Raw genomic sequence first — 14236 nt, 5'->3', positions numbered from 1 at the left:
GTATATGGGCCTTAGTGGGCCTTAGTGGAAGAGAGGAGAGGTGGCCAGAGATGGGCCACGCGCCCCTCCCCCCCCCCTTGGTCCGAATAGGACAAGGAGAGGGGGCCGCCCCCCTTTCCTCCTCTCTCTCCTCTTTCCCCCCCTCCGCGAATCCTATTCCAACTAGGAAAGGGGGGGAGTCCCTGGCGCGCCTCCTCTTGGCTGGCCAGCCCCCCCTTTGAACCTTTATATACGGAGGAAGGGGCACCCCCTAGAGACACAAGTTGATCCACGTGATCATATTCTTGGCCGTGTGCGGTGCCCCCTTCCACCATAGTCCTCGATAATATTGTAGCGGTGCTTAGGCGAAGCCCTGCAACAGTAGTACATCAAGATCGTCACCACGCCGTCGTGCTGACGGAACTCTTCCCCGACACTTTGCTGGATCAGAGTCCGGGGATCGTCATCGAGCTGAACGTGTGCTAGAACTCGGAGGTGCCGTAGTTTCGGTGCTTGATCGGTCGGGCCGTGAAGACGTACGACTACTTCAACCAAGTTAACGCTTCCGTTGTCGATCTACAAGGGTACGTAGATCACACTCTCCCCTCTCGTTGCTATGCATCACCATGATCTTGCGTGTGCGTAGGAATTTTTTTGAAATTACTACGTTCCCCAACACTTTTCCCTGTGTTCCCCTGCGAGCCTGGCCATTCCTCTCCCTTTGCTCATCATAATGCTCTACGTCCTCAGGCCCAGCCCTGGAGCGGAGTTCAGCCGCCGCTGGTATGCCAGGTCGCGATGCCATGGTCAAGGCCAGGGGTGAGAGCTCGAGAGCTAGTAGGAGCTCCTGAGTCGCGATGCTCAGGGCCCCCTTTTAACGTGCAAGTGATTTGCACAAAAGAGGAACAGCTCGCCTCCCGGCGGTGCTCGGTAACCATACTCGTTGCCACATGGGATTTAGGGCAACTTTCACTTAGCCTTTGTAGAACGTTGGAGCTTACGTGTCGTGATCGTGAGGCCTTGTCTCCTGAAGCCCCTGCGGGTTAGCTAGTCATTAAACATAAGGGGCGACGCGCACTTGCTGATCCGCTCAAGGTCGTTCCGTTGGAAGACGTAGGCACCAAGGACCTGGTGACGTGACGCGCACGGGGCCGGCCCATGAGCCAGAGCTCAATCTCTTAGATTTATCAGTCCTGCAGGGACAGACCCGAGCACAGGCGCCGTGTCGGTAGCCCTCCCCCCTGCATGGGACGTTTGAGAGGAGAGCTGCCAATGCGGGAGGCCCATAGGGGCGACTCCAGAGGTAATGTACGACCAGTCACAAGGTCAAAAGCCAGAATAGCTCGTGAAACATAACCAATCCAGGGTACATGAACTGAAGTAACATAACTGGGGGAAGCGGTCCCTGACAGCTTGAGGATAACCCAGCCCGAGGGGCGCCCTGAACTGAACAAACCAAAAGGTCACCTGGCACCGGTGTTGAAGAAGCGTCGAGGTAGCTGAAGATGCGTGCCGCAGAGATCGCTCCTCATGAGCTTGACGGCTCCGGAGGCCTGGGAAGCTCGCGAGGCCCAGGGAGCTCACGAGGATCCAAGGCATCCTAAGACATGACCGACATTCGCCTAGCCTCGCGATGCACCATGGCACGCTGCGCGAGGCGCTGGTACGCGGCGCCCATGTTCAGCAGGCCGAAAGGCATGCAGACATAGTTGCAGGGGTAGCCCCCACTTCGGCCTACACAGGACGGCCCGAAGAGGTCCTGCGACGCGGCCCCGTTGAGGCCCGGGATGTTGAGGCAGACGCGCAGCTCGCCACCCACGTGGGGGCGGGGCGACGCTCTCCACGCATGGCTCACGCCTCCTGAAACTCTTCGATCGCCTTGGTGATGAATTCTCGCGCGCCTGGCGCCCCGCGCCTGGCGCCTTGCTCACAGAGGCACACGTAGAGCTTGGATAGCGGTTGTTATGTAGTATGACATGCCTAAATTTCCTTGCAGATACCTCAGCCTGCAGCTTGTGGATTGTGGTCAGGAGCTTGACAAGGGCCGAGTGGCAGCCCATGCTTGAACAGGTACAATGATTTGTTCCGGCATGGCAATGGGTCTTATTCAAAGGGTGAGATGCTTTGTTTTGGTGCAATCTGTCGTTGTGGCAAGACCGGTTCACCACCTCATGATCTCAGACATGACAGAGTGGGTTTTCGAGGATATCAACAAGTGGATGAGGCCGTTCTTTTGGGCAGGGAAAGACAAGATCAACGACGGGCAATGCCTAGTGGCGTGGGATACTATATGCAGGCCCAAGCATTTTGGCAGATTGGTGTTAAGAATCTGAAAGTGCAAGCGCTCGCACTCTGAGTCAGATGGGAGTGGCTGAAAAGGAGCGACCTTGGCAAGGATTACCTATGATGGAGGATACATATGCATGGGAAGTTTTTGACACACTGGTAAACATCAAGGTGGGGAAGGGTCAGAGGGTTTTGTTCTAGAGAGATAAGTGGATCCATGGATTCTGGGCGACAGGCATTGCCCCTTTGCTGATTGCAACGGTGCAAACTAGAACCATTAACAGCCGCACGGGACGACATGCGCTTGAGGATGGCAGGTGGATGGAGGACTTTGAGGCCAACTACTCCTTCACTGTTCAAATTCAATGCATACACTTATGCCAGGCGATCGCCACAGTGGAGAGAGATTCGGCACAGCCGGGTAGGTTTGCATGGCTGGCCTCGGTGATCAGCATGTACACGGCCAAGTAGGCCTACAATAGCCTGTGTTCGAACCTTCAGAGATCACCCATGGTGGCCTGCACTTGGAGAAGCTGGGCACCGCTAAAATGCAAGTTAGGCTATGGACCTCGGATCACGAGCAAGGCATGGACTGCAGGATCAGCCATCGGCTTGCTTTCCCGTGTTTGCAAGCGGAAGACAATGTTGAGCAATGAGTATATTCTTTTCAGGCGCACCTACGTCCAGGAGGTGTGGCGTAGGGTGTTCGATCCACTTAGACTCAACGTAAACGAGTCAAATATTACAAACACGTTCTCCGACTGGTGGCTGAGGGAGAGAAGGAGCTTCAAGGGCGCTGACAGAACGGGGTTCGACACTTTAGTCACTCCGGTGGCCTGGGCTATTTGGAAGCAAAGGAATGCGAGGGTGTTCAACAGAGTTGACCAGCAGAAATCGTCACATACTATCTCCACTATGGTGTTGGACGAGATTGTCGTGTGGCAGCTTGCAGGAGTCGGTGTTGGTGGATTACAATATTTTGTGAGAGATTAGTCTATATTACCTGTTAGGTGTTGGTGCAAGGAGTTTGTACCCCGCTTCCAAATGTTCGCATCCGGGATAGGATTTTTAGAATTATCTTTCTATCTTTTATAAAATTATGAAATGTCGTTGATGTACCCCTAGAAAAAAAATCAAGACTTACCGTCAGAAACCGTATTATGTGGCACAAAGTTGTTATTTTTGAGATAAATACTAACCTTGTGAGTACCGTTTTCTCTTATACTCCCTCCGTTGTAAATTCAACTAATAAGATTTTATATTATGAAACAGAGGGAGTATATGTGTTACATTCGTATCATCTTACAAATTGTTGGGTGCGCCATTTTTTATTTTTACTTTTGATTTTGACGTGGGAACGCAAGCTAGATTCTCACTCGAAGAAGAGGGAACGCGGGAAGGCTGCTGGTACCACCACCGCTTGGCAGGGTCAACACGGACGGCGAGAGGGGGTGGAACACGACGCAAGGAAGAAGAAGCAGTGGGGCGGCTGCAGCGCAGACGCAGTCAGTGCGAGCGCCGCGTGCGTGAATTGCAATTCGCTGTCGCTTGGCCGAGTCACAACACAGGGTCAAACCTTCCGAACCCACCCCCGTTTCCCTGTCTACGCATGTGCTGATGGGTGTGCGTGCCAACCACCGCACCCAACAACTACCCAACCAATCCCTCCCTCTCGGAGTCGCCTCCCACCCCCTCCCCCTCCTCGTCTCTCCTCATCTCGCCTGTGCTCTCCACACGACCACACCAAAAATCGAGAGCCGCCCGCCCGCCTCGCCTCCTCGTCTGCCTCCTCGTCTGCCTCCTCCTCTCCTGCGCTTCAGTTTCCAGGTTACTCTCTCTCCTCTCTCCTGCCTCCTCTACCACTAGCTGCGTCGAATTCGATTTTAGGACGGGCGTATGGGTTGGTTGATTGGTTGCTCTGCATGATTAGCACCCCCCTCGTCGAATTCGATTTGGGAGGATGGGTGGCCGGGCCGGTCGATTCGTTGATCGCCCTGCGAGATTAAACATCTCACAGCGAGTGGGATCGAATTGCGATTCCGAGCAAATCTACCGTGATCCTTGCCCCTATCATTTCCCCTGATTCGGTGCCCGGCTTCCAGCCGGCAATCATGGAATGAAATTAATTTTGCATCATTTCGTTTTTTTTTCATTCCAACCAAGAAGATGAAAGAGCCGATACTGATTAGTAACAGGGGTGGTTGCGGGTTGGTTGGCGGGTCTCTGTGTAGTGCTTGTTTTATTAGGTGATTAGTTCGATGACTCAATCACCATGGATTAACAAATTGTTTATGACTACTGTCAACCAATCCGACCATATGCACCCAGGGATGAAATTTAATCAGACTGTATTGAGTTAATCTGTCTATCCACAGCCTATCAATTCTGTCGGTGCTAAAGAAGATACTTTTATTGATTTCATAAGTTCTGATCATGGCGCTCCCACCATAGGGTGACTGGCAGCTGCATCTCTTGCAGTTCTGGCATATACCATCTCTTGTCTCATATTACTCTCACCTCACAGGCTAGGTTGCTGCTGTTGTTCACATGGATTCCTTTTTCCAAAGAGCTTTCGGCGACCCAATGTGCTCGGAAGACAGTAATGTTGTCCAACAAGGAATTGATAAATGCCCATTCCTGAGGAACATCAACGAGCCTACAAGTTTTTCCTTGACATCCATTAATTTCCCCACTCCGGTATGTCCTTACCATCCACCCCTCTTTATCTGAATATATAAGTGTATGTATGTTATTTATTTGCTTGCTAAACTTTATCATTTTCTGCTCGTGAAGGCAACCGGAGCAAAGGGTCCAATTTTTGAAGACGGGCCCAACTTTGACACGGCATTTCGAGTTTTCCACGGCAGAGACGGGGTTGTTCCACTTTCAGAAGGAGCGTTTGCACATATTGAGAAGCCTCTGCCAAAGCCCGCTCCAGAATTTAACCCCTTGGCAGCCAAAGCAGCTACCATCAGTCTCTCAGGATTCGGAGGCTTTTTCAGCTTCGGTGATTTCTCAAACAAGCGCAATAAGCAGAACTCCAACAAGAAGAATCCCAACAACCTCCCCCAGGTAATTATGGTTCCTCTTTTCCTCGTGCATTTGTTCTATCCTTCAAATTATCATCCTTGTGTTAGAAAGTTTCATTACCAGCCTTTAGACAAGACCAGTTTTTTAGTACCAAAAGAAAGCAAATCTATCTTTGATGCAAGCTTCACATGATATTTTTGAACTACCAGACATGGAGCTTATTAAAACGAGCAACGAATATAAGGTTATTCCTTAGAATTGGAGCATGCCATTCATTTACCTGATTTTGCTTTCCTTGTCATTTCAGAATAAAGGCCAGTCTAATAACAATCATGAAGCGATGAGCAATGACTGGCTGGAAAATGGTCAATGCCCTCTTGCAAAGTCATATAGAGCAATTGGTGGAGTCGTGCCTCTTGTCGCAAAGCTGCTGGCGCCCCCAGCTGGTATGAAACTGACGTGCCCTCCTGCAATTGTTGCTGCCCGTGCAGCAATATCCCGCACGGCGTTTGCAAAGGGGCTTCGCCCTCAGCCCCTACCGACAAAAGTAGTGGTGATCGCACTGCTCGGTATGGCAGCCAATGTTCCTCTTGGCATCTGGAGGGAGCACACCACGAAGTTTTCAGTGCAATGGTTTGCGGCGGTCCATGCTGCAGTGCCTTTCATAGGGATGCTGAGGAAGTCCATCCTGATGCCGAAGAGCGCCATGGCCCTTACCATAGCTGCCTCAATATTGGGTCAGACAATTGGTTCAAGAGCTGAACGTATCAGATTGAAGAGGGCAAAATTAGCAGCAGAGGGCCATGGCCATGAACATGCTACCCGGATTGAAGCTCCGGTGAGCCTGAAAACTGGGAGCTCAGGTGCTGTCCAGCTCTGGGACCCGCTCGGCCTTAGGGTCAAAGGCGGCGTGTCTCCAGCCCTGGTTCCGACTGTTGGTGCCATGTATTGATGAGATGATCATGCTTCGTTGCGGCGGCTGTGATAATTGTATCAAGAGTTTCAGAAATTGTTTCTTGTATTCATTGTTATTGTGTCTTGTAAAGGATTACTGGCTACATTGGATTCTTCTCCCCACATGAGTTTGGGTGCAATCAATAAATTTCACCGTGTCCTTTGGTTTCTTCTTTGCAGCAAGGTTGGCTGATTAGACTATTTCTATGTTCCATATGCTTTCATTTGCTTGGTCAAAAGCCAGAACACAACAGCTCCCAACATACCAAATGCAACAGCCAATTAGTAGTAAAACAAGTGTTACAAACTTTTGACAAAAGCTCCAGCAGTTGCTTGCTGTGCAGAATACATTCGACGAGGCTAGCTGGTTAGACCAGTTTTAAGTTCCATGTGCTTTCATTTGCTTGGTCAAATGCCAAAACACAACAGCTACACCATCACACCTAATGCAACGGCAGATAAAGTCTACTGCTAAGGATTACATCATCTTTGTTTGACGAAAGCTCAAGCTAGCTTTAGTATATCTCATCGTCTGGGACATGCGGCGTAAGGAACTTCTGAGGGTCCTTGTACATTTCCTCGTAGTTGTACTTAGGCTTCACCCTCTCCGGAACCGGCTCAAGTGGCATGATGCTGTCTTCGTCGATCACGCCATCGATGATCCCATAATCGACAGCCTCAAGAGGACCCATGTATCGGTCCCTATCGATGTCTTTCTCTACCTGCTCCAGTGTGCGCCCCGTGAAGCCTGAAATCAGCCGGATGACATTCCTCTTGCTAGCCAGAATTTCCTTGGCTTGGACCTCTACATCCAAGGCCTGGCCACTCGCGCCTCCCACGGGCTGATGCATCATAATCCTGGTGTTGGGCATGGCGAATCGTTTGCCCTTTGCGCCACCACCAAGGATTATAGAAGCTGTGGATCCAGCTATGCCCATTCCAATAGTGGATACATCTGCCCTCACCAGCTGCATTACATCAAAGATAGCCATTGTCGCACTGAAATGTAAAACAAAAAAAGTCAAGTCACAAAATGCAACTAGTCTGTATCAACAGATATGCAAAGGCCACTATTGCACGCACTTCACCGTAATGGCAAGGCTAGCCTAAAACTCCTCTCGTTCTCCAATAGTGTTGTTTTAGACCTCAAATATTCCAAATAAATCTACACATAATATTTCAAATGCCCATTCTACTAGTAGTCAAAGTTTGACTTTGCTTATGTCCAAAACTTGTTCTGGTTCCATGAACTAGTCCTTTGGACAGGACTATTCTTTTCCCACCACTCATACCAAACTAGAAGAGGGCACTCCAAGTCAACTAACAATAGGGTCTTCCAAGTCAATAACAGGGCATTCAAAGCCAATTAATAGTCAACTAGTCAAATGTGATACCTTGAAAGAGAGATGAATGTTACGCACATATAAACAAGAAAAACATCATTCATAAGGTGCAACATATATCATTACAAACTCCAGGCATCAAGCAGAATATTTTATTTTCACAGAAACGAGGGGTCTGTACAAAATGCAAATATATAGAAGAACTGTAATCATATGCCCATATTGGCGTAGTACTAAAGAGTTTCATCTAGCTAATCTTATAACAAGCCAAAAGAAACGAGCTAGTGATAGAAGTTTACATACTGTTTGATCATCACAGAGAACAAGGTGTTCAATGCAGGTATTACCAAAAAGTTACATTCAGCTGATCTCATAACAAGCCAATAAGTAGCAAGCTAATGATACAAGCTTAAATATTGTTTGATCATCACAGACAACAAGGTGCTCGATGTTGATATTGCTAAGAGTTTAATTCGGCTGATATAGCAAGCCAATAAGCAGCGACCTACTGACACAAACTTACATACTGTTTGATCATCATAGAGAACAAGTTGCCCGATGCGGATTTGAGTTAGTCACTCCATTCAATTCTAGATTTTAGTTATGGCCTAGATTTCAGTGGTTAACTTAGGTGTTACCATAGGTAGGTTACACTAGGATTTTTTTGTCAACCTTTTTTCCGTTTCAGCAATTACGAGTATAGAAACGACCCACTGGATTAGACAATAATACAATCAAACTGGAATTATTTTAGGGATAACAAAAGCCTAGTTTAATGAAGTAACAACGAAGATAATATTTGCAATCTAGAATTGTTGACGCGGTGAAGAATAAGATTTCCGCCCCTGCTCGGACCAGAAGATTGTAAAACAAAATTGAATGAATAGTAACCTTCTGCGGGGATGGCAAATTATTAAAATACATAAAAGGTCTAGCAAGAGGGTGACTCGAGGATAGTCAGTAAAGTATCATTCGGAGATTAGTGCAGATTTTAGCAAATAGGTTTATAGGTGGTATTACAGTCTGAAGGTGTGTCAGTGTCACATTGATCATGGCCAGCAAACTCTTATCCAGCAAGATATTGTCTGATAAAAAGATGGTCTACTACTGTGAATCGACTTGATGAGTCTACTAGAATGCAGGTCATGATTTTGATTAGTGCAGCCTATATCAAATCAAACAGCCGGGAGTGAATACTATCACGAATCGAATTAGTATATCTGGACAAAATAATTTGCCCACAAGATGACCACGTGGAATAATGTAAGACCACAAAAGGCATCCCTTGTTGAGATGGTAAGTAAATTCAACCCTACACAAACCGAGGGAAGGGAGTGATGCATTGGGAGGCGACCTGAGTGATCCACCGGGGGAGTTGACGAAGAGCCGGATGTCAGACTCGGAGTCCATGGCGTCGAGGAGGAGGAGCTGGCTGACGACGGCGTCGGCGAGGAAGTCCTCGATCTCGTTGCCGAGGAAGATGATGCGCTCCCGGAGAAGAAGGCCCATGACGTCACCGCTGGCAACTCCTCCCGGCGCATCCAACTCCGCCCGGATGCCTTGGCCTTCCCACAGGGACAGAGGAGACATGGCCGCCGCCGACGACGCCGCGACCGCGTAGCTGCGGCGGTTCAGCTTGAGGAGGGGATGCGGTCGCGTCGCGGGCCCACGTGCGCAAGCGCATAGCTGCCGGTGCCTGAGGCGGTGAGCGGCAGCCGTGACGGAGAGGGAGGCACCGGCACTCGCGCTGGTGGCCGCCATGCTTATCTATCTAGCTTCGTGGGTTACGGAGCAGCCGGCGGCGGCGGAGTGCTCCTTGTCTCCTCCCTCTGAGTGTGAGAGAGTAGATGGAAGGAGTGGATAACTCACCAGGACTACTGCCTTCTTCCCGTTTGGGCCTATTCCTTCGTCAATGTGTTGGGCCGTTGTCTTTCTTTTCTTCCCTCTTGTTTGAAATTACAACAAGCTCAAAAGAGGAATTGAGATTGCAACACAGACAGCAGATAATATTCCATGAAAATTAAGAAACACAGCACTTAAGCGTACTCACAGTAGTAAAATCATCTTGGTTTAAGGGAATCAGTAGTAAATCATCATCATAAGCTACTTGATCAAAACATAGTACTGCTGGTCAACAACTATGATACGTATAACATGCCCATGGACAGCTAAAACTCTTACACTTGTTTGCCAGCATTCCAAAATTGCCAAAAGAACAATGGATAACACAGCATACAAGTTGACACCATCAAATGACATTATCGAGGCTATTCGATTCTAGTCGTCTGCTTCATCCTCTTCTTCCATGTCGTTTTCAAGATGCGAAAGTGAAACTTTGGCCTTCTTCACCTCCGGCGGCCTCGTCCCAGCACCAATCTCCTCACTCTTCCTCTTCTCGCCCTGCTCGGCATCAACACCATCTTTTCTAGCTTCACCTGAGACCTTGCCATCATCAGCCTTCTCAGCTACAGAATCATCCTTCTTCTCAGATGGTAGCTCCACTCCCTTCTTCAGTGACTGCTCACACTCTTTCAGGAAAGCACGAACGTCATCATTCTCTGCAACATGTAGAGCCGTTTGCCCTGCATTTGTCTTTGTTGTGATGTCCACGCCCCTCCTCACTAAATACTTCACAAGATCCAGGTGGGAGTTCTGAGCAGCAAAGTGCAACGCCGTGAAGCCTTTCCTGTTCTTTGCTTTCACAGAGGCCCCCGACGCCAGCAGCTCACGCACCACTTCCAAATGACCTTTCTGGGAAGCAAAATGGATCGCGGCGGTGTCATCCATTGCTGCAGCCCCGACATCCGCTTTGTGCTTGCAAAGGCATTTCACAACATCAACATGCCCAGCCCATGCCGCCAGATGGAGTCTACATGAACAAAACAAACTATGTCAAGGAGATAAAATGAACAGAGAAAAATGATAGGACATAAAACAAGTTTATCACATCACATAATCTGGTACTACGACTACTGATGCAGAAACCATATTGTGTAGCAATGTTTGATAGAGGGAAACAAATCTATCAATATCAACACAAATGAAACACTATACACAGCTCAGATAAAAAAAATGAAACACTCAGTTTGAGAAGCTGGAAGCAGTGGCGGAGACAGGGGGGGGGGGGGGGGGGGGGGGAGCAGGAGCCTCCCCCCCCACCCCCTAACGATCGACTAGCATTCACGACCTACCAGGAAATTAGCGATAACAAGGCTGACTTGGCCCCCCCTGACTCAGGTAAACTCTGAAGAAAAGGAAAAGGGCCCATGAGAAAGCCCACTAATGGCCGGATGGCGTCCTCTCCGTTCGTAGTTTGCTAGGTTGTAGGCCGGCCCTAGCGCTCTTCCGTGATTAGCATGTGCGTGGGATTAGCCCTTGCGCCGCCGCCGTCGCCCTCCCTGCTCGGTGCTACAGTATGATCAACAGCGACGCAGGTGCTTCACTCCTCGATTCTTCAAGCTTCAGCTAACGATCTACTGAACTAGCCATGGACCATGGTAAACACACTACCCTGTCTATTAATCTTTCTCAGTTCTCTTTCTGTTCGTGTCAGACTTATACGTCAGGTTTAATTACTTAATACTTTGGTTTTGTGATCTATGATGCTGTGAAGATTTTTGTTATCTTGCACGTCGTGCTGTAAATTTTCGCCGTGCTACAAGTTATCATCTACTAGTTCATATCTATGTACAAAGATTCATATTACGAATTTATACAACGTATCTAATTTGGAGAATTCAGTTCTGACTAATGAAGAGAAATGTGCCGCCACACACCATTCAAATTTATTCATTTTTAAAGCATGTCGATGCGACTAGTTATAATTCTCTCGGTCTCAATGGCCTACGTAAAGCGAATTTATTCGACTATTAAAATCGTCAAGACAGCTTGCTTCATCTTTGCATAATAAGCTACATTCACAGATAATTATAAGCTAAGGTACCAATTAATGATTTTACTGGCAACTATAGAGACAAATTTAAACAAATTCAAATGTACTGATGCTTTTATAGACCAAAGCAAAACCTTTATAATACTAGATGGTTATTTTTTTTCGCACTTGATATTTTTTTACCAACTTCGCTTGCCCCCCCCCCCCCCCCCTATGTCCAAATCCTGGCTCCGCCCCTGGCTGGAAGCATCCATATACGAGGAATAGATAACTCTTGGGGCTTGTCCGCTTGTGTGATATTACCGCCGTGCCAAAACGTCATATATTTTGGCATGGAGGTAGTAGCATTCAAACAGTTGTCTTCAAAATTACCAACAAGGACAATAGATGGAACATAATGGTTTGTCCCAAAGATACAAAATTAGCAGGGTAAGTGAGACCACAGCTAGCAGTTCAAAGCTGCTATCCTATCAAATGAAAAAGGCCCAGAGGTAGCAGCACATCTGAAAATTAAAACAAGCTTGAAACATATACCTAACTAGAGGAACAGAGGATGGAGAGAAGTGCCACCGTGTTGCAGACTAATTTGAAAAGGCAGCAGCTATGGCAAAGGCACTATAATGCGTCACTTAGGGATATAACATCACAATAAACACTGCATCAGTGCATGGGCCAATAGCTAAAAAAATTAGGGGCACTTGGTATTAACTTGCAGCACATAATCAGTCAGCCAGCATACACAAGTAATCATATAATGAAGTAAATAAGTAAGCACTTAATCATGTGACATCACTATATCAGAATTACACGGTATGGTGGAGCTATCAATCAGAGAAGGAGCTATAGCAGAATTACAGCATTAATAAAGACAGGTAGTGGATAGTACTCTAGGACTGCTCGCGAAAGGAGCAATGCAATACAGTATTTTTCTTTCGAAAACGAGGTTAAAGTTAAACCTGCCCGGGCTAATAAAGACAGATAGTGGATAGTACTATCTAGGACTAGGAGGAAGAAGAGGGGAAGAGGAAGGGAAAGGATATTGTTACGGGGTGCGGGAGAGGCGGTCTCTGGAGTTGAGGGCGAGAGGGTTGGACTCGCAAAGCGACTCCGCCGCCGCCGCATCACCCGACCTCGCGGCCTTGTGCAGCTGCAGATCCTCCTCCTCTCCTCCACCACGACCTTCTCCTCCTCGGCCTCGGCCTCTGCCTCCTCCGCGCCCCCCGCCGCCGGCTCGGCGTCTCCCCATCTCTCTCACACGGGTCTCACACGGGCTCGCGGCAGCGGTTGAGAGAGAGAGAGCGCGGACCAAGGTGGGGAAATCGTCGGGCGGAGGACGAACTCAAGCAGCCCTCCTGCTGCGCTAAGTTTCGTAATGGGCCGGGCCGGGTCGGAGCTTTTATTTTAGAGTAAAATTCCCTCCATATTTTTTTAGAATATTCCCTCCACGGGACATCCTCGTGTGAATTCCCCTTAAAAAAAGGACATCCTCACGCGAATGGGTTTCAGCCGTCAGATTGTCACACGGATCGATATCCACTGTTTGTTTTAGACTAGCGGTTGAAAGTTTTGTTCATATGCTTCACACGTCTGGCCAACAATAGCCCTCCTTCGCGTAGGGCCCGCGATTCAGAGACGTACCTGGTCTTCATGGGGTGGGAACATAATGCTCTTCTCTCTTATCGAAATCTCTTCTCTTCTCGAGCGATTTCATGTCGTCGACATCACCGTCGCCACTCCACTGATGCGGCAAGAGCAGCTCGATGTTCCCAATCACCACCTCGCCTCTTGCCATCCCTTGCCTCTGCCTACTCCTCCTTTGCCACTGCCATCAGTCACCGAAGCACATTGACCGCACCTTTGTGCTCCTCTCGACCTCAAACGACGGATCTTCGCTACCGCATTCTCTTCTCGCCATCTCTCTCGGAGTTGCAATTAATCCTAGCCTTTGCAGTTCGGATCTATGGCGCGAGGATTACTATATGGTGGTGTTGACGCTCGTGTTAGTGGCAATACCGCTCAGCCGGGACAACCTTGCACGTGTGCTCAGTGATGCCCTTCTGAGGGTTTGCGCTTTGGCGACATCGACCCATCTGTGGTATGTAGGAGGCGATGATTAGTTCATCATTTGATAATCCTCTTCCCATGCCCCTCTTTTCTCCAGTCTCTTTGTTTCTTATTTCCTCAATTTAAGTCATTCATGTTTACTTTGTGCGGACTAATAAGGCTGCATTCATGGGATTAGAAGATGATTCTTTGGTTTGGCCTGCAATTTTGGGTTTTCCATCTCTCTTTCTCGAATCTACAGGGGTCTATAGAATAATTAGTCCCTAGTCCATTGGTCCGGTCATCTATACAATGTTGCAATCAATATGTTGGTAGCTTGTTAAGAAAAGTAAAAAAAGGACCTTTGCAATCATGATTAGATTGAACCACCATTCTAGATGAATGTAAGCAAGGTGTCTTGTGGGTCTACTCCGTAGATTTATTTTGGTGCTTTGTCTTTGTAAGATTTGCAATTTGCCAAAGAAAATGCAGTTTGCAAATGATTATGTTCATATTGCGTTTCTATTTGCCTTGACAACAATCATCGCCCATAGTTTCTTTGTCGATTTGTTTTTGATGACATAAGATCCTACTCATGAAGGATTTTTCCCCATCCATTTGCAACTGCGCAAAGACCAACTACAGCCAAAATGGCTGGGGCTACCACGTAACGCACGCGTGCATCGCCTCGTACGTTGTTTCGCCTGTG

At 48.2% G+C, this 14236-nt stretch overlaps 3 protein-coding genes across 3 annotated transcripts; 1 reads left to right on the top strand and 2 right to left on the bottom strand.

Annotated features, from left to right (window-relative positions):
* Positions 1-3846: 3846 nt before the first annotated feature.
* Positions 3847-6418, top strand: LOC125512164 (zinc finger B-box protein). The gene is made up of 4 exons (XM_048677247.2): positions 3847-4092; positions 4790-4962; positions 5059-5337; positions 5603-6418. The coding sequence occupies exons 2-4, from the start codon at positions 4813-4815 to the stop codon at positions 6245-6247; spliced, it is 1074 nt and encodes a 357-aa protein (XP_048533204.1). The 5' UTR covers positions 3847-4092; positions 4790-4812; the 3' UTR covers positions 6248-6418.
* A 94-nt stretch (positions 6419-6512) lies between these two features.
* CLPP4 (CLP protease P4) lies at positions 6513-9479 on the bottom strand. The gene is made up of 2 exons (XM_048677253.2): positions 8947-9479; positions 6513-7248 (listed from the first exon to the last, which is right to left on the bottom strand). The coding sequence occupies exons 1-2, from the start codon at positions 9351-9353 to the stop codon at positions 6765-6767; spliced, it is 891 nt and encodes a 296-aa protein (XP_048533210.1). The 5' UTR covers positions 9354-9479; the 3' UTR covers positions 6513-6764.
* Positions 9480-9678: 199 nt separating this feature from the next.
* On the bottom strand, positions 9679-12818 carry LOC125512180 (Ankyrin repeat family protein). Its single transcript, XM_048677263.2, has 2 exons — positions 12531-12818; positions 9679-10461 (listed from the first exon to the last, which is right to left on the bottom strand). The coding sequence occupies exons 1-2, from the start codon at positions 12728-12730 to the stop codon at positions 9870-9872; spliced, it is 792 nt and encodes a 263-aa protein (XP_048533220.2). The 5' UTR covers positions 12731-12818; the 3' UTR covers positions 9679-9869.
* Positions 12819-14236: the final 1418 nt, after the last annotated feature.

The sequence above is a fragment of the Triticum urartu genome, chromosome 1A, assembly GCF_056163025.1.
Source record: "Triticum urartu cultivar PI428250 chromosome 1A, HENAU_Tu73, whole genome shotgun sequence".
NCBI lineage: Eukaryota > Viridiplantae > Streptophyta > Magnoliopsida > Poales > Poaceae > Triticum > Triticum urartu.
The sequence above is the reverse complement of the archived record's forward strand: the minus strand, read 5'-3'. Positions and strand labels throughout refer to the sequence as shown.